This window comes from Octopus bimaculoides, chromosome 12 (genome assembly GCF_046866305.1).
Source record: "Octopus bimaculoides isolate indiv1 chromosome 12, ASM4686630v1, whole genome shotgun sequence".
In the NCBI taxonomy this organism is placed as follows: Eukaryota; Metazoa; Mollusca; class Cephalopoda; order Octopoda; family Octopodidae; genus Octopus; species Octopus bimaculoides.
In genome coordinates, this window is record NC_142939.1 from 2966462 (window position 1) to 2988266 (window position 21805).

At 31.3% G+C, this 21805-nt stretch overlaps 1 protein-coding gene and 1 long non-coding RNA gene across 7 annotated transcripts in view; one reads left to right on the plus strand and one right to left on the minus strand.

Moving 5' to 3' along the window:
• Window positions 1-14439, plus strand: part of LOC106876447 (cell adhesion molecule 2) — an 877233-nt gene extending 862794 nt beyond the window's left edge. For all 6 annotated transcript variants that reach the window (XM_089360683.1, XM_089360685.1, XM_089360682.1 and 3 more), the window contains one exon: window positions 1880-14439. In XM_089360683.1, coding sequence (XP_089216809.1) covers window positions 1880-1886 — 7 coding nt within the window. In that variant the 3' untranslated portion in view covers window positions 1887-14439. The remainder of the gene's footprint in view (window positions 1-1879) is intronic.
• The window catches only part of LOC149132942 (uncharacterized), a 57425-nt gene that overhangs the window by 29010 nt on the left and 6610 nt on the right, over window positions 1-21805 (minus strand). The window lies entirely within an intron of this gene.

The following is a 21805-nucleotide window of genomic DNA, read 5'->3' on the forward strand; positions in this document are numbered from 1 at the left end:
AACTCTCGGAACTTTCGAGGAAGTCCTTGGAATTTTTCTGGAAGTACCATCCTGGAAATTTCCTGGAAGTTGCTCACGAAGTGATTAGTTTGTTCTACTGAAATACAGATAGTTATAAAGTGATTTGCCTTGAGAAGAAAGAAAAGGAATCTATCATTTCAGATAGAAAACTCTTTCAGGGGATATTGTTTCTCTGATGATAAACTTTACTGATGGTGATTGTGTGAACTGATATTGGCCTGTGAATTGAAATACTCTAGGTATGATTTTGAAGAATGCTTGGGGATTTTGAAGAATGCTTGGGTATTATTGAAAATAATGCCTCTTGAAGTAATCATTGAGATGAAAGCTATGTATAGAAAATGGTGGTGTTTTCAAGTTAGAAGTGAAAGTGATCAGTGACTTGGAATTGGGTGGGATCCTATTATGAATGTACAACCTTAGATAAAGAGGAAATTGCTGGGTGGAAGGAAGATTTTAATCTTGTGCAGGTTTTTGTCACTATTTAAAAAGAGAAGGAAGCATTGGGAAGGGTCAAAGTAGTAACCAGGAGTTTTCTTCAACTCTGTTCTTTACCAAAGTGCAGATATTTATTCGTACACAATGTTTCAGCTGATATACCCTCCAGCCTCCATCAGGTGTCTTGGGGAAATTTCGAACCTGAGTTCTCATTCTTAAGGTATTTTTCGATATTATTATTATTATCATTATTATGGTCACTGCCTGGAATTGAACTCAGAATCTTGGGGTTAGTAGCCCGTGCTCTTAACCCCAAGATTCCGAGTTTGATTACAGACAGTGACCTGAATAATAATAGTAATAATAACAACAACATGGAAAAATACCTTAGGAATGAGAACTCAGTGTTCCCCCAAAACACCTGATGAAGGCTAGAGGGTACATCAGTTGAAATGTTGCGTTAACAACAAACAAGATGAGGACAAATATTTGTCACATGTAAATAATGTACATAATTCCTCATTTCTTAAATATAGAACTGAAATAGATATATGTTCCAGGATTGATATTGCTAATGATGTAACTATGATAGAAGTGGTACAAGCAATTTATTGACTTAAAGAATATATTTTGGCATCAATTAAAAAAAAGAAAATAACCTACCAGAAGCAAAATATTTGCACATTATACTGGAAATGCTTTCAGAACTTTATAAAAGAAAGAATCAATTGACATGACCATTGTTTCTGGAGGTATTTATCCAGCTCTCTCTTGTAAAGAGATGATTTATGAAGTTTTATAAGTATGTTGTTGTTTTATTTCATTACAAAAAACAAACAGGTACATTTTTTTCTCATACTACTTAACGATACTCACTTTTTTCAGTTGTGTGGGTGGAATATGTTTTTCAAGTTTGGATATTTGCTATTACAGGAATTTGCATTTAGCTCTAGGTTTAATGAAGTTCAACTGAACCAAAAATCTGCTATAAGATGGACATGTCCTAAGAAGAAGCTCAACAGCCTTACAGCAGTTCCATAACAATTCACAACCATTCTTTTGATTTGTTTAAATATTACATTTTTGTTTTTGTGAGATTCCTTATGTGAAATCGTATGTTCAAACAGATATTGTTATATTTCAGAATGGTCTTTTTTTTTTTTTGCCAAAACGGAGGATGGAGGCTGAAGAAATTGCGGGATGTGTGACAAAAGACTTCCAAACAAAAGACATAAAATGAGAACAATAATAAGCCTGGAGCGAAGAATAAATATATAGTGCATGTGTTTATTTTGAAAAAAAATGACCATCCTAAAATATAAAATAAATATTTACGATGATGATGATAATGACTTATGTTTAATAAATTAATTGAAATAATGCTGCAAATTCTTTAATATTTTTCTTCCTTTCTTTGCAGGTCATAAAAACCACAATGACAAACGTAGTGAAGAAAGTAATTTTTCACCACAACTACTCCCATTCAGCCTATTTTGTGTCTTGTTAACCCAAGTGATATGTTGGGGTCTCATCAAATTTATATCCTGACCATGAAGCTTACGGGAAAGATGAACAGAATGGAGAGGAAGGATAGATGGGAATACAGACTTAAAAATAAAGAAAAACACACCAGTTTATAAGATTTATAAACAGCCTAAAAAAAGTCAGAAGCAACAGCAGATTTTGAGAGTATTTTGCACACACAGATGGCTGCCAAACCGAAGAACATCTTTTATATTGGAACTTATATATACTTTCACACATACTTACAAATGCATGCATACATACTCATAGGCTGAATATAAACATGTATGTGTGCATTAATAAGATTTTTTTTGCATAAATCCTAACAAATATGTTAAGATTTACATACATATATGTATGTTTATATATGCATACATATGTATGCGTGTGTGTGTGTGTGTGGTCCTTGCAGTAGAAAATGGTGAGCTCTTAGCATAAGTTTAGCAAACTGTAATACCCAGATTCATCAAGAGAACAACACTGAATGACATTTCACAGCTGTTGCTATTACCATCCACTGAAGCATCCTGTAACTAAATGTCGATTGCTGCATAGAGCACACCGGTCTGTCTCATCACTATCAGTCCTCCTATGCCCTTTGACCTGATTTGCTTTTTTTTTTTTTTTCATTTTGATTTATTATATTTAGCAAACTAGTTTAAACTGTGTCATCATCCCCACAGAAAAATTTTATATAATCCTTTCTTCTCTCTCTCTCTCTCACACACAATTACTACTAAATGAAATTCAATGTTATTGCTGGAGATTTTTCTGTTATATGGTATTGATATGCAATAATTACAGCAACATTGTCATTATTAGTAGCAAGCTAGGTAAGAACCATATACATAACTATTTAACTATGTTCTGTTATGAAAGATTGCTGATTTTTATTCGACTTCTCTAAAAGAATTAAACAGAAATTACTGAATCTGGTTGTGGATTGCCCCTTTCCCCTTAATAAATAATTAAAAATAAGAAAACAGGTCACAAAATCACTTCTCTCTATCTAAGTGGAGTTTCATGACGATGGGTGTTAAACCGTTCAGTTGTTAGAAATAGCCACTAAAGGAATGCCACCACCATCATTTTATATAAGTTTCTTCATTATCATTATGAGAACAAACTCTTTCTGAAGGTATTAAAGGATTATAAATTATAAGTTTCATAACACAAATGTCTTGAATGAACTTAATATATTTGAGCTTTAACAAGATTTATTACAAAGTTAAACTGAATTTGCTTTGCAAGTTGCAAACAGAAATCTTAAAACTTCTATAAAGTAAATAATGTGTGTATCGATGAACGATATTAAGATAGTATTCATCATAATGACAGTTTAAGATAATATTCATAATAATGACAATATTAATATCTGTCATCATAATTCATCAGATTTTGCTTGGATTTTGAATGAAGGCAGAAAAATATATATATATATTAAAGAAATTCATTAATATTTACATGAGAAGTTTAAGAAAGCAATTTGAAAATACTGAGAAATTTATGAATTTATTTCTCTGAATTCTAATATTTGCAAACATGGAAACAAGCTGGACCAACACTAAACACTCACATCTGCTAGAGTCCAGACTTGTGTGTATGTATGTATATATATACATGTCACTTTATTTATTCTAGCATTTTAAGTTTTGCTTTTAATTATTAATGTTTTGTTTTATGGCCTTACATATTTACAAGCAAAAGAAGAAATCATTTTCCCACCTCTTTGAAACATCATTTTTATTAAAGCTAACATACTCCAACCTGAACCCCCCCCCCCCCCACCTACTATCTTTATCATGAAAAAATGTCAAATTGGATATTTGAGGGTCTGCCTTATTAGCAATGCAAGTGAATTAGACAAGGTTAAAGATGGAGCAGAGAGAAAGGTAAGAGGTGAAAGAAGACAGTGTTGAAAAGATACACAAATCTATTGAACTGAGAGGACGAGGTGGAGGAGGAGGATAAGGAGGAGTACACGAATGGAAAAGGAGTTGGGTTTTACTATTCTTAATTTTTTTTTTTTTTTTTTTTTTAATAATCATTATTTAGGACCAATCTTGGATAACACAATACCAAATTATTGAAGTGCTTTGCACTCGAAAACATTGGCAAACCTGAAGTAGGCTGTGGAAAGTTTGGGCCCCGAGTGTGCATTGAGAAATCTCCTGAGCAAAGAAACAACAGAGATTGATAACTTTGTTTTTTTTTTTTAGTTGAATGGAGCTTTCTGAGGGGAAGGGAGGTCTATCTAAGAATTGGAAATTTTTTCTGTGTTCTTGTATAAAATACATTTATTTTATTCCATTTTTTTGTTTGAAGTATTAAAAAAAAAAAACATTAAAAAAAATATAAATTTGAAGGAAAAATTGATTTCATCACTGGCAGCAGAACCATTTTGGTGGTTTCCTTACTAAACCAATATATAGAGTAAAATATTTAAAAAGAAAAAATTAAAATGATTATAATGAATATTTTAAAAGAAAAATGAAGCCAAACTATACGAACAGACACTTTTAAACAGATAATTTTCTTTGAAATGATTTGAAAACAAAAAAAAAGAAGCCTTTATTATTATTTTTAATTTTATGCTTTTTAATCATAACTGGAAGCAAACTTGATACTAAAATTGTCAACATACTTTCTGCATCAGAAGAACAACAATTAAAACAAGAATATTGAGGAGAAAATGGAAGCCATCATTTTTAATAAATAGAAAAAATTGAAGGAATTAATAGATTTCTGTTTAAAAAAATAAAATCCAGAAACAAAATATTTGACAAGCAAAAAGGAAACTATTTCTCAGGTTAGCTTTTGGAACATATTTCAGAAAAAAGCAAAAATGCTGGTAAAATTGACTCCAAATTTGTTGTGGCATGGACTGGTGCTTACTGTCAACACAATCAACAATCTATTGTCTGGTGAATTGAAGACAAAGATTCTAGCATTCAGGAACTGATCATTGTGTTTAAAGTGGAACTAACACTAACAACGCAATCACAAAGAATAAAGTATAACAATAGAAATAATCACAAATATTTTGAGTAAAAAAATGTTATTAACTATGGTAGAGTCCGAACAAAAGTAAATAAATCCATCAAAATGTAACAAAAGATTTTTTTTTCATTTGGATTAGATTTCTTAATATAACAAAGACCATATCAAACTGTTGGCATTAGATTTCCAGTTTGAAACTAAAATTTAAGAGGCTTCTTTTTTATTTCTTTAAATTTATTTAAAAGAAAATGTTTCCCAGTCCTTTCAAAAATTTTTATATATGTATAAAATATATATATAAAGAAAAAACTGAAAGTATATAAAAAGAACAAGGATATACGCCTTATGTTAAATATACAAAAAAAAAACAAGGATATGAAGCTGCAAATAAACATACATACAAACACATATATAAATCTATCTATATATATATATGTTTGTGTGTATATATATATATATATATTTATATATATTTATATATATATATATGTATGTGTATATATATATGTGTATGTATATATATATACACAATAAGTAGGAAGTGTTTGATAGTGAGACAGAATAAGTGAGAAATGTTTAATGGCTGGATCAAAGCATTCAAATAGGAAACTGAAAATAACCTACTATTTAGCTATGTTAATTCTATAACTGTTTAGCTAAGAAAACACTTTCACCAACCAAATCAAATGGATTAGTAACTACTGCCAGACAAATGACAAAATAAACCACATAAAACAAATGTGTTCAGGTAGATCAAAGTAAATTAGTTTAAGGGGCATTTAGCCGTAGACGAACAGACAAGTTATATAAAGACTTGTTTTGATGCTGGTTTGTTGTTTGTTTCATTATTTTATCTTTAATTTTTCATTTACTCTCACTCTCTTACGGCTCTATTTCATTGTAACATACCTGTTGTTTGATAGCTGCTGCAACAGACAGCATCAAATGCCTGGCCTATAAAATGTTGATTAATAAACCAGCTTCCTCGTATAAATAAATAACAAATCTATTCTATCCATGGCTGGACATATAATTTTATGACAAAGCATATAGAAGGAAAAGTTGGAAAAATAAAAAAAAATGGCAACAAAATAATCGTTAATTGAAAGAAATGAGAAATTATCACAATTTTCGTGGTTTAATTCTCATTTGTTTCGGTTCAATAAATTTGATTTGCTACAGATTCAAACAGAACCTTTAAAGATATCAGGTTGGTTCTCATTAATTGGGTTCTTTTTTTTTTTTTCTTTTTTTTTTTCTTTTTTGTAAATCTGTGTTTGTGCATGCTTTGAAATATACATAGGCATATATATATATATATATATATATATGCAAATATATGTTTATATATATGTATATACATATACAAATATATAAACGTATGTATAAATACATATATACAAATATATATAATCATACATATGTGTGTGTATATATATATATATGTATAGGCATACTTACATGTATATACACATACATGTATGGATATACATACACACACACACACATTATATATATATATGGTATTTAAACCTACAAGATTAGATTACTGCACTATGTTTGCATTGAGTACTCCTCGGTTGTTTTCCAACATAGTGTGAAAATGTGAGTGTATATATATATATATATATATATATATATATATATGTATATACACACATACATACATACATATATATTTATATGTATAGGGATTGCTGGACATTTGCATTCACAAATGGGAAAAAGTATTGAATAAATAAGGTGTTGTGTTTGTATTTTATTAGAATCTGAAGCTTCTTGGATTGTAGCTCTGAGTTTACACTGTTCTGATTCTGTAAACTATTTGAACAATTGTCAATGTGAAACTCAGGATTCAAAAACTTGTATCAGTATCTAATAATAATATATACAAATATATAATGTACGTATGTGTATATATATATATATATATATATACACACACATGTATGTGTGTGTAAAGATTGTGTGTATGTGTGCGTGAAACATATTTTAGAATTTCTTCTCAGCCTGACTCAGAATAAGGCAATAAGAAGCAAATTCCAAATACTTGATGTTATGTATCCTCACAGGAAATTTTATGTTGACAATTTTACTGTTAAATGCTGTTATCAACTGTTTTTGATGATTGAAAAAAAAAAAAACTTAGAAGCAAGAGAGAACAATAGCTTAATAGAAAATATATTTGTACTAAAGCTATCGACTCTTTTGATTATGATTATTATTATTGTTATCAAACTTCATTAAACTTGGAAAAGAAAAATCAAAAGGAGAAAATATATAAGGAGGGAGGGATGACGGAGATAAAATTATTTTAACCAAAGCCCTTTAAAACAAACAAAAAAGTAGAATTTGGGGCCGTTGTTTTAATTTAATAAACAGTGAAAAGGAAAAGATTGAATGGCCCTTTCATTTTTCTGTGGCTTATTAACAGAAAATACTGGTGTGGCCCTTGTTCAATCCTAGTGGAATTACAAAAATGGATTTTGTGTTTAGATATCCATGGACTCATTTATTGATTTATTTTGGCTTAGAGACATAGCCCCCCTCCCCAACACACACAGGATGAAAATATTATGAAGAATTGTGTGTATGTGTGCTTTGTTCAAACAAATGAATTATTTGAAAATTTACTGAAAAAATTTCTCAAACAAAATAAAAGGAAAAAAATCAACTGTGCACAAATCATTTCAAATTCATATCTTTATATTTCTACATGTGTCTACCTGATTAACGACATGAAGACATTTAGCTATTTTATTTTGAAGATATTTGAAAGGAAAGTTCGAAGTATGGCTTTTTTTTAAATGTTATTTCTTATGATACATGAGGTATGGCTAAGAGAAATAAAAATTGTTTGTTAATAAATATTTCAGTTTAAAAAGAGAATCAAATATAAATATGTCATCAGTTTTAAAAAATTTAGAAATAAAAGCAATTATCATATCTCTCTCTCTCTCTTCCCAACTGAATCTTTTGTACCTAATTTTCCTGGTATGTTGGTTTGTTTGAACAGAAACAGTAAAACAGATATAATAAAATCAGCAGAGCTTAAATCTCTTGCTGAGATATATTTTAAAGTAGAAATGGGAGCCAATTCAAGCCATTAATTACTTCACTACTATCACTGATGACATTTCAAAGGCAATCAGTAAGACAACAGATCTGTCAAGATCTGTGATCCTGTGGCTAGAAAACAATTTCTTAAAATTAGAAGAATTCAAAGAAATCACACAGAATTTACAATGGTTTCTTACATGCTTCAAATACAGTAAAAATAAGTCTTGAAATATATCTTTCCAAAACTAATGTGGTTCTGGTTTACCAATGTACATAATCTTGCATTTAAGTTCAAAAATTACCTGAGTGATTCTTTTATTATTTAACATATTTAGAAGAAATTCTATTTTTCTGAAACAACAATAAATGAATATATATATAATGTGTGTGTGTATATATGCGTGAGCATATAGGCACAAATTTCTATAAATATATACACACAGCTGAATATATACATATATATGAAGTGTGTGTGTATATATATATATATATATATATATATGCATATACATATATAAATTAACACATATATACATGTATATAAATACATATATGTTTATACATACATATATGTATATACATGCATATATATATATGCATACATATATGTATATATAGATACATACATATATGTATGTATATATACATACATATGTATATATACATACATATATGTATATATATACACATATACATACATACGTATATGTATATATACGTACATATATATATGCATATATATATGAATATATATATATGCATGTCTATATAAATGTGCACATACATCTTTATGGATATATAAATAGACATGTACATATGTATACATACATATACTTGTATATACATGTACATATACATACACAAGTGTCTGTGCATATATATACACATACACTTATATATAGACTCATAGATATACACAAGTATCTGTGCATATATATATATATATATATATGCATACATGTATATAAATGTGTATATATACATATGTGACTATATTTATATATATATACATGTGCATATGTGTATATACATGTCTATGTGTGTATATATATGCATATGTGGATATATATTTTTAGATATTTGTGCATGTGTGTATGTCTGCTTCAGTATTTGCATATATCGGTATATATTCATAAATTTATGTCAATAGATATATTTATGCCTATGAATGTATACAGATATATATATATATATGTGTGTGTGTGTACATATATTTCTACATGCGTATATATATATGTGTGTTATATATTTGTGTATATGTATATATGTATATATATATATATATGTGTGTGTATATATATATATATATATATATATATATATATATGTGTATATATATATATATATATGTATATATGTGTGTATGTAAAGTACATGCATTTATCAACGCATACATTCATATACATATATTCATAGGCCTGAATTTATATATATATATATATGCACACATGCTGAGAAACATGCACACACACAGGTATATACGTATTGATGCATGCATATATATATACATATATATATTTACACATACACACACACATATATATACATAAATATATATATAAATATACACACACAGAGGTGCATACATATAGGAATGAATTTGCTCTTATATCAGTTTTGTATGCTTAATATTGTTGATATATATGTGTGTGTAGTTACATGCATGTATGCATATATATATATATATATATATACATGCACACACATGCACGTGTATGCACATATAGAGTATATTGATAAAGATATACACATGCACATTCATAGATATACCCATGTGTCGTTAATAGAATACATAAAAAAACTGTTATGAGACTCAATTTGTTCTTTTCTGTTTTTTTTCTGTTCACATTGGATATCTAGCTGTGTGCATTGTACAGATATAACATTTTATGATTATTATGATGCATAAAAAAAATGAAACAAAATAACAATATTTGTATGAAAACAAAGGAAAAATTACTCCATTATATAATTCATACATGAAATAAAATTTGGTAAAATATTAAATTTCAATTCTCTTTTTTTTTTCTGTCCCTAATGAACAATTAAGTAAATTGTCAAGGAGTGTTTGTACAACTTTTGAAACCTTCCATGTGATAAATATCATTATTTACTTGAACTAACATCCTCCTGCTAAGTCTCATAACCACTTCATATGTTGTTATTGCTTCAATTCTCATCGACTGATATATTGTTTACAGTTCTTAATTTCTGTCTATTTTTGTTTTTATCTTCGTAAAACATATGTAGCCTTGGGTGTATATTGCAATATGATATACACTTTTAAATCTGTTATAATTACATGTGACACACATACACACATTTTCATATATATATATATATATATATATGTGGTGAGAGAGAGAAAGAGAGTTGGAGAAAGTTATATAATATATAGTAATATATATCTACATATATATTTTTCTTTGTATATCTGTGTGTGTGTTTGTGTCTATATATATATATATATATATATATATATATAACATGCCTCCCACGATTTCCACCTCTCAAATTTCACTCAAACATTATTGGTCAGAATGAGACTATCATCAAAGGCACTCACTGCTCTCTTGAATTAAATCATGACCCACATGGCCACAAAGCAAGCTCCTTCATCCAACAGCCATACCTCTGTTTATATATGCAAACACACCTCATGGACATCATCTTATATATAATATACACATACATGCATTCATATGTATGTACATGTATGTGGTCACACAGAAACACACCCATATATATATTCTCATAGTTACCAGTTAAGAAATCTATGTGATGAATAATCTTACCTTTGTAAGTGCACCTAAAAACCTCACCTCCACCTTCATTCATATATGTAGTTATTGTATCTATACCCATCTGCAGTTTCTAGTTTAAGCTTGTCTTTGATGCTTGCTTTAATAACTGACCAGAAGCATCTGGAGTTGCCAGGTTTTTTAACAAGAATTCTCAGCTTTCTAATCATGTTGAATTTCTAACCCGAGAAAACATGTAATTAGATTCTTTATTTTAGCCACCTTGGGCGTGTTTTTCCACTCTATCAGCAATATTCAACGATGAATCTCTAAATGTGGATGAGGTGGCCTATGAAGGCCATGACAAATTATTATCGATTGAGTTAGAGAATTCACTTTGACTCTCTCTCTCAATAACTTGAGCCTCATCAGTTGGATGAGTCTGACTCACAGCTCATGATATGAATCTGACTCACAGCTCATGATATGCAGATTATTTCATTTCCAGATCCACTCGATTTAACTTCTGTAAATTTCAATGTTTCTCATTGACTTTTTCTTCGGTTACTTTATAGTTCAATATTCCTCAAGAAACCAGATTAAAATAAAGTATTATGAGCATCACTATAGGGCAGCTAAGAGACTTTCGGAATGTTCAACAGTTTCAAACAATATCTTGCAGTCTCTTTAATTCATTCTACTTGGTTAATCTCCATTATTTACACAAATTCGACAGCTTGCAGTTCATTCTTGGTTGTATCCTGATTCCAGCATTTTCTTATTTCTAAAAACAAAAATCACTTTCTTCTTGTCAGTTTCATATAGCTGACTTGTCAAGGAGGCAAAGAAAACTGTACTGAAGCAGGTTCTCATGGATGTAACATTTTATTATTGCCTAGCTAAATCATGATTTAACGAGCTGAGTAACAACAGATATTGCAGCTGATTTTGGGGTCATAATTCAGAAGCAATGTTTCCCATTTGTGTTTTGAGTTTCATAAGTTCCTACAGATTTTAATTGTTCTATATATATTAGTCTTCCGTGTTTATTTCCAAATACTAATTGTTGTGATTTTAGTTTTGATCATGTGACTTTGTCTCGATTGCTGTTATTTGCCGGCAGTGCAACTGTGCAGAGTTCTGTTTACGGCACGTGTTCAGTGTCAGTTTTTAGTTAGTCGAGATTAGCAATTCGCTGCATAAAACTGTTATTGCGTTGAAGTTTAGTTTTGCTTACAATTTAACAATCTTTGTTTGTATTGTAGATTACTGTATTTTTAGTTGATTAAAACCTTTTAAACTTAGACATTCCAGTTTGGGTTTATAACACTTATTTCAGCCAGCTGACCCAACTGGTCTGTCCTTTAAGTTGATATTTAGAGATTATCAGATTAAAAGTGATAATTTTAGATATTTTTATATATTTTGATCCCCAAATTTATTCGGATCCTTGTTCCCTTTTGATTGCCGAACAGAAAGTACCTTCTTTATTCATGCACATCAGAAGCTAGTTGGGATATCATTTGTTGCCAGGTTTCAATTTCTAACATCATTCCTTATGATTTCTCCTTTTTTGGTGAATGCCATAAGTTTTATCAGTGAGTCTTGCAACCAGATATGCTAATGTTTCACAGATTATTTCTTGAAATGGTGTGCATAATTCTCTTAGTTTTCACATTGTTGACTGCTGTTGTTTGTATTTTATACAAGAAGTATTTCATTTGTCTTGTTCTTGAATTCTCTGTCAATAAACTTCAAGATGTAACTATCTACTTGCTTGTATGCATGCCTGTAGAGGTTATATCAACACACTTCTCACTTCATTAACTGTCCTAGATTTGGTGGGATTTATAATCGTTGAATGGAAAAGATTCAACTTGATCCACTTTATATTCAAAACCATGACTTTAAAGTTTTATTTAAAAACTAAACTCTGCAACCAAAACAAGCACTGCAAAAGTATTGTGGGTAATTTCCTCATCTACACTAAAAGGCATGTTATCGTCTCATCAGTTCATATCTTGTCACTTTGCTTTTGCTGATTGAGTCATCATACTGAACATTTTAATCTTGATCAAGGTACCAAGGTTCATACATAATTCTACAGACATTATTTTCATGTTATTTTGTTATTCATGTCCAAGTTTTTTCTCAAATTATACATACTATCTACCTTTTTTTTTTTTTGTTATTATATATTCATCTCTTTTCCCTCAGCTGTTGGTTGGTTGATGTCATTAAATTACTTAACACCTGGTTCATATTTAGCCTCCTTCCATCTGCATGTAAGAGATTCGTTTCTGTCAGCCCAATTAAGCAAGTAGGATCATATTTTAAAGGAACACAGGGTTGTTCTGACTTTGTCACAATGTAGAATGCTTTCTTCCAAGTAATGTTCTCTGTTAGTAATTAGTCGTTTGTTTTCAGGTTTCGTTAAGATATACCATTGCCGTTATTGTTATTGTTTAGATCCAGGTCAACCCCCACTGAGCAGGTTTATGATCAAAGGCATTCCAGATGTGGCCATCCAATCTTTTTATACTCTAGGACTACATTGTCCAGTATATCCCACCTTTTATAAGATTGTAGGGCATGGTTTCAGGGAATTTGGCTGCTGTATTTAGCAGGTCAAATAACCACATAGAGACATTGTCTCTCTCTATTATAGGTCTCTCTATCCATTATATGGATTGATACTTAGTTGCTGTTGCTAGTGGTTCTGGTACTTTGGCTAACTGTGAATATTGATAATCCATTCATGTGGTAAACTATTTCTAATCATGTAGCCATGTTTCAGCATCTATTTGCTGTTTCTTCTTCAATCATTTTAAAATGAATAATGACATGACTCCATGCAGTCCCATACTTCCTCCTCTCACCACCACCACCAGCTTGTTCAGCTGTTAAAGTGTAATTTCAGGTACAATGTTCTAACATGAAATTGAAGTTGTGTAGATGTTGTGAATGGTGTCTTGGTGTGCTACTGGAATGGTAAGTTTTAGTCTGAGTGGTTGGTTAATTTTTTAGAATGTATATATATACACATACATACACACACATAAACACGTGTTTACATGTATACAAACAAATACACACATTGACTTACATAAATATACACACTTAATATAAATGTGCAGTATACACATTTAACGACAAAATATACACGCATATCTTTAAATGTACTTCTACATAAATATTCGGACTACATGTACATACATACGTGCATTATTAAAAAGAAAAAAAGAAAAAACAGATCAAGCCAGAATATGTCATCATCATTTAATACCTTTTTTTATCCCTTTCTACCCTTATCTGTAAATTTTGGAATATTCTTCTCTTAATTCCAGTTTTGTAAGTTGGAAATGATGTCTAACAAGGGAAAAATGAAAACCCAGACCGATTCTTACAAACTAAATATTCACCAAGGTAGCAAGATTTTCAGACAACAGAAAATTAAAGTGATATCATGAAAGAAATGGTTTATTTAGAATTGAGATGAGCCAGTTGAAAAAAAAAATGAGGATTAAATCAAAGAAAAACTAAAGAGAAAAGAAAAAGAAACTGACACATCGATAACAATTGTTAAAACACTCAAGTTGCAGCCATTTGTTATTCTGCTAACTGCAACGATTTTCAATAAATGCAATACATTTTTGATGCTTTGCTGTGTTTTCTTTCATTTTTGATAAAAACTGATATTTCAAAGTCTGTGTATATTTCTTTTTAATTTCATTAATGAGAATTTCTTTTCATGGACAATATTTACAGCAGAGTATAAAATAATAAGCAATGACCATAGCTGTAACTCACAAGAGTTGTTTTGTAACGGATTTAGATGGCTGTGCAATGACAGGTACACAAAGACATCGTTTTTTGACCCTACCATTCTCAACTCAGCTGAACATCTGAAATGTAACAGTTGAATGGAGAGAGAGAGAGAACTGAACTAGCACTGGGGTGGTATTCATTTACAGCCGAGTAGACTGAAACGATTTTGTTCAAAGATGTAATAAGTCATTACGCTGGACTCACAATCACACAGTTGTAGGTTTCTCATTTGCCATTCCTCTTTGACAAAGACAGTCTTAGATAAATATGATTCTACATATCTGATAATAACAAGAATCATGAAGTGAGGAACTTCAACAAACAAATATTCCTAAAATTACTTTCACATGCCTATGTGGTAAGAAGTTTGCTTTCCAACTGCATGGTTCTGGGTTCAGTCCCACTGAGTGACACCTTGGGCAAGTATCTTCTACTATAGCCTCAAGCTGACCAAAGCCTCGTGAGTGGATTTGATAGACGGAAACTGAAAGAAGCCCATATATATGTATGTATATATATATATATATATATATATGTGTGTGTCTCCCTACCACAGCTTGACAACTGGTGTTAGTATGTTTATGTCCCTATAACTTAGCAGTTCAGCAAAAGAGACTGATAGAATAAGCATCAGGCTTGAAAAATTCGTACTGGAGTTGATCCATTTGACTAAAAATTCAAGGCAGTGCCCCAGTATGGTCGCAGTCTAATGACTAAAACAAATTAAAGAATTAAAGGATATAAAGATAAACAAGAACACATGACATAATGTAGTCCTAGATACATTGTGACTAAAGCAAATTTAAGGAACATGGTTAGAATTCTTTGATCGAAAACCTATTCAATCGAGACCGAAGTAGAACTAAATGATAACATGAAAAGGAAATTAATGCTTGAGAAAGATAATGGTCATTCTGTCTCAGACAAATGAACTCACCTAACATTTTGAAAGTGTTGATACAATTAAAATTAAACTACACTAGATACCTAATGAAAATAATTAATTAACCAAGAGAGCAATATACATCTAACTTGGGTATACCAGCATTAATCATGATCAAAAAATGTTAAGAGATAAAGTTTAGCACACAAATAGCTTATTGTTTATCTGTAAGTCGAAAACATGACTTGATTTTAATGCACCTTTAAAAAAGGATGGCATAATAGTTACTGTTAGCCTAAGAGAAACATTTTTTTGTTTTTTATACATAGAGTATTTCCATTGTTGCAAATCTGCTCAGAGAAAACTTATTCCAATAGCTATAAATATATTTTGAACTTCAGTATAAACAAACTAATTTACTAACTTCCAACCCTCATGCTTTAAATAAACAATATTCTATAGGCTCCGAGTTCTTTCTTTTCTGCCTGTTTTAATACATAAAAAAAAAAAATGTTTCTTCCATAATGGAATCTCTTTAGATTCTATGTAAAGACCCTGTAATGAAAAAGAATATTGCCAACTTCCAATAGGAGAAATAAAATCAGAATGCATCTCCTTGCAAATCTCTTTAAATTGAAAATGTCAGTTTGTAAAAATATTTATACAGAAACATTATTTTATATTTTCAACCTTCTATTAATAACAGAATCCAATGGAAATATTTAAAATATTGGGAAAACATTGCATTGAACTGCACAGCTATAACGGAAACCGAGAGTATAGAGTAATAACGTTTAATATTCAATGTAGCAAAGTATATCTTTAGTACCACTCTTACTCATTCTCTCTCTCTCTCATCTCCTCCTCCTCATCATTACTTAACATCCAATTTCCTGTGTTTGCATAGGCCAGACAGAATGTACAGAGACATATTTCTCTATGGTCAGATACCCTTCCTTTTGCCATTCCTCATCTTTTTCTAAGTAACATAATATTTTCCCATAGGCAGACAGGTTTCGCATGGAAAACTGGAAACAACCCCACTTGTATGATGGAGAAATCTGTTTACAACCATCATGTGACATCTAGACAAGGGAACACTAAAACAAACATACACACACACACACATATACGTATATGTGTCATCATCATCATTGTTTAATGTCCGTTTTCCATGCTGGCATGGGATGGACAGTTTGAACGAGGTCTGCACCAGGCACCAATCTGATTTGGCAATGTTTCCACAGCTGTGTATTCACAATGCAAATAAGTGATAGCAGCCACTGCAGCCTACAAGCAGACTGATTCTGTTACGGTTTATATTCCTTTTGATATTGTTTACACACCATTTGTGAGAGACTTTGAGTAAACTTGGTTAACAGCAGGGAAATAATCCCATTGTCAAACAAAAACAAAACCCTTGTACAAACAATATGCAATATCCAGATTTGTAAATCATCATTTAACTGATGCTAGAAAAAAAAATAGGGGTAAAGTATTATTCAAACTACATTTTATTATGTAATCCACTTTGAAAAAACAAACCAATCAGCGACTTGAAAAAGTGCCCAAAAAGTTTATCGAAATATTTCAAATCCCCTGAGAGATATTGTGTCCATTGTCAACATTTAAATTAAGTGACAGAGTGAAAGACGACAGCATTAAACAGAAAATTACAAGGGAAGAAACTAAGCTAATGAAATTGGAAATAGCAGTGCTAGATCATAAAATAGCTGGTTTAGTTGCTTTTGTTTTTGATCAGTATTCTTTATTTTATGCATTAGCATGTGTTGTCATAAAAAATGGAATAAATTGTTGATGCAGATTCAGCTCTGGCTGTATTTCACATCCAACTGACTGAAGTTGGAATAATATTCTTTTTTTTTTTACCTGGATTGACTAAAGCTGACAGCAAAATTTTTTTTCCTTTCTTTCTTTTCTACTCTAGGCACAAGGCCCGAAATGTTTGGGGAGGGGGCCAGTCGATTAGATCAACTCCAGTATACAACTGGTACATAATTTATCAACCCCCGAAAGAATGAAGGCCAAACTCGACCTCAGCTGAATTTGAACTCAGAACATAAAGACAGACAGAATACAGCTAAGCATTTTGCCCAGCATGCAAACATCTCTGTCAGTTCACCTCCATGCAGACAGCAAAATACTGTGCAAATGGCAGGCAGTTGCTTGTAGCCAAAGTAAACTTCATTAGACTCATTAGTTCTCCAACAAATTATGCAGTATATCTTTGATTACATGTATAAGTATGATTATAAATATAAATTTGTCATTCCACTAATTCATTAGGCCTACGTGAGCACTCTTATCTCTATATTTCTTTCCCTTCCCCTTCTCTCCTCCATTCCGCTTCATATCTGAGGAGAGGGTTTATAAATATTGTTCTTAAGGGTAGTTAAATATGGTGTGCAACAGCAGCGAATTGACTCTAAAAAGAGTTTTTACAGTCTGTATATATATATATATATATATATATATTCTTTTATTCTCTTCCTTGCTTCAGTCATTTGATGACAGCCATGCTGGAGCACTGCCTTGAAAGGTTTTAGTTGAACAAATCGACCTCAGGACATATTTTTTAAGCCTAGAACTTATTATATTGGTCTCTTTTACCAAACTGCTAAGCTTTTGGTAAACAACACTGGCAAACACACCAACACTGGTTGCCAAGCAGTGACAGGGTGACATACACAGACACAATTACACATGCATGCACACACACACACACAGATATATATATGTAGATATATCATCATCGTTTAACGTCCGCTTTCCATGCTAGCATGGGTTGGACGATTTGACTGAGGACTGGTGCAACCGGATGGCTACACCAGGCTCCAATCTAATTTGGCAGAGTTTCTACAGCTGGATGCCTTTCCTAACGCCAACCACTCAGAGAGTGTAGTGGGTGCTTTTACGTGTCACCTGCAAGAAAACGGCCACGCTCGAAATGGTGTCTTTTATGTGCCACCCGCACAAGAGCCAGTCCAGGGGCACTGGCAACGAGATATATATATATATATATATACACACACACACGATAGGCTTCTTTTATTTCCCATCTACCAAATCCACTCACAAGGTTTTGGTCAGCCCCGCCGAGACAATAGTAGAAGACACTTGTCCAAGTGCCATGCAGTGGGACTGAACCCGGAACCATGTGATTGGAACCACATACCCACGCCTGCACCTATATATATATATATATATATATATATATATATATATATATATATATATATATATACAAGAGAAAGTGCACACAAGCACGTGTGGCTTTGTGGTAAGAAGTTTGCTTCCAAACCACAAGGTTTCAGTTCAGTAAGACCCTTAAATTTATAAGAGAAAGGGATGAGGCAGTGTCAGATGTCAGTTTCTGTGATGACTTACTTTATATTTGCTGAACTCAACCCAACAAGAAAGAACAAACATCACCACTATGACGATGGGAGTTATTCCAATAATAAAGACTTTGCATGAACGCCTGATGGAACTAAATATCCATTATTTACTTCTTTTGGATTGGATAAATAATGTTATAGTAAAATTTGTGCTAATGAGTATCAGTAATTGGCAGTGCAAGAACTCTAAACCTATCCTTCCGACCAATGAAATGAATGATTTGAAAATTACAGTTATTAACTGATTCCAAAGTTTTCAACTAATTACTTCCTGTTATTAGAAGAATTTCTCAATCAGAATGTATAACCACATAGGCATATTTGTTTTGTTCTCTAAGGTCTTTCTCACAGAAACATTCTTCTCAGTAGACTTTTTATACGATCTACACATCAACAGCCATAGGTCAAGCAGTGAGTTGCTATCTAAAAATTTCAGCTGTAGAATCACAACTCCAAATGTTGCTACACTCACTTCATTCAATTCACATATCACAATTCATTGTTTAATATTTTTCTTCGGGCTCTTCACAAAGGTTAATCCATTTTAGATGAATATCTTAATTGAAGGCAGAATTCATTAATATCGATTTCTGTGGACAAGGCTTAAAGCTAATTTTTTAAGGTGAAAGAGGTAATCAAATGAAATGATTGCAACATACTTTTGATTCTTGTTTTACTGACCTTTACATAATTGAAGCCTTGCAGTATCTCAACAAGAACTAAATAAGATGGAGTCAACTATTCAGTCCACCAGTTCAAAGTCATAAAATGATATTTCTTTTGAAAAATATTATTTAAATAACAATTATCTCTTATCAATTATAAATCATTCTTTATTTTTCCTAAATGAATAAATACATTTATATATATTTATCATCATCTAATGTTGATACTGGCAAGGGTTTGATGGTCTGACAGGAACTGGTAAGGCCAGGGGCCACACCAGGCCCTATTGTTTGTTTCGGCATGGTTTCTACAGCTGGATGACCTTCTTAACATCAACCACCTTACAGAGTGTACTGGGTGCTTTTTATGTGGCACCATCATGAGTACTTTTTACATGGCACAGACAGTGTTTATATATTTATGCAAACCAGCTCATGCCAGCATGGAAGATGTTAAAAGATGCTGATGATGATATTTCTATTTGCTCTTCACTCAGAAATCACTGTTTAGAGCTACCCCCACCCCTGCATTCCAAAACAACTCATTGACTTCTGCAAATAAATACTTACAGTCCTCACTTAAAGCCTTCCCAAATTTTATTTATTTATTTACCACTCATGGAAATGGCTCTGGAATTATGCTACACTTTACATTTAATTATCTTTCTACCACATTTCTTCTATGGTCGCTGTTTTTCATATATGTATGGTACTTTAATTCACTACTAACAATTTCTAATTAGAGAGTTCAGTTTAGTGTGGCTCTTTTGTAAAGTTACTGATGACTGCTGTAGCTGGGCCACTTCTTGTTTCACCCCTTCATTTGACATCTAGAAATTCTTTACACATCTCAGAAAGAAGTAGATTGTTATAATACAATCTGTTGTGGTACAATTTGCTACTTGAAAATATTGCTATTGACCCAGCTTCATGTGTCAAACTCGAAATGAAACATTGGTGGAATTTAAAGCAGCTGTTGAAATCCCATTATGATTTATTAATCTTTTGCCAGAGACTTTAGCCTAGAAAGATGCTTAATGAAGAATGACTTGTGACTATTTTTTGTCACTAAACTGTAATGGAAATATCTTTATCAACCCAACTGAAATTAATGAAGTTGACATCAAATAAATCTAACAAAAATGCCTTTGTGCAGAAATTGCTAAATGATAAACACAATTGTTAAAATGGCAGTAATGATATAGTTGATAATGATGATGATGATAATGACTTTGATAAAAATACAGACAACACTAATGGTAACAACGATGATGATGATAATTATGATGATGTCATCAACCTAATATATGCTAATAGTTAGATAAACTGAAGGAAATGGAGCTGAAATGTTAAACAGCTAAATATTTATTGAGAATCTCCTTCGTTATTGATAATAGCTTTGTTAATGAACATGAAACATTTCTCTGAGTTAATATGGTCACAATCTGACATTAATTGATGACATTCAACAAGATAAGCTTATCAGAGAATGAGATTGGATTATAAACCTGGGTTAATGGATCAAAAGATAGTTTCAAACAAGTCTTTAAGAAATGCTACAGCTTTATCTCCCGATAATCTTGATACGGTTAATCTTTACTGTTATTATCGCAACAGTGATGATTGTACTAGCAGGAAGAAGGTTACTAAATCGGCAACAGAAACTGATTGCTGAGGTACTTCCAACTTGTAATTCTAACTTCAAATACAGTTTTGAAATGTGCAAGATTCTGACTTTTAAAATCCCCCTGATTCAAGGTTTTATGGTTTAAGTTTGTCAAATTGCAGAATTTAATATGCAATATGCTTCTGCATGAAGTGCTGGATGAGTATAGAGCAGTAGTAAGAAAATGAGATGACAAAGGAATAAATGATTATCTTATGAGCTTCATTAGCTGACAGCCGTTTCTGCTATAAGATGCAGCAAACTCATAGTTGAGTGCTCCAATGAAGCTATAAGGCAGCGTTTCTGAACCGGGATTCCCTGGATGCCAAGGGATCCGCAAAAGGTTCCTAGGGGTTACATGAGAAAGAGTGAGATAAGCTAATGCTAATTTCATGATTGTAATATTACTATACATGCACAACATATTATTGGTTATTGTAATATAGACATCATCCTATTTAACCTATTATTTTATCAAAAAAAAAAATATAACCATATATATATATATATAGATGATACTTACCTATGATGAAAAGTATATGAGAAAGATATAGTATATA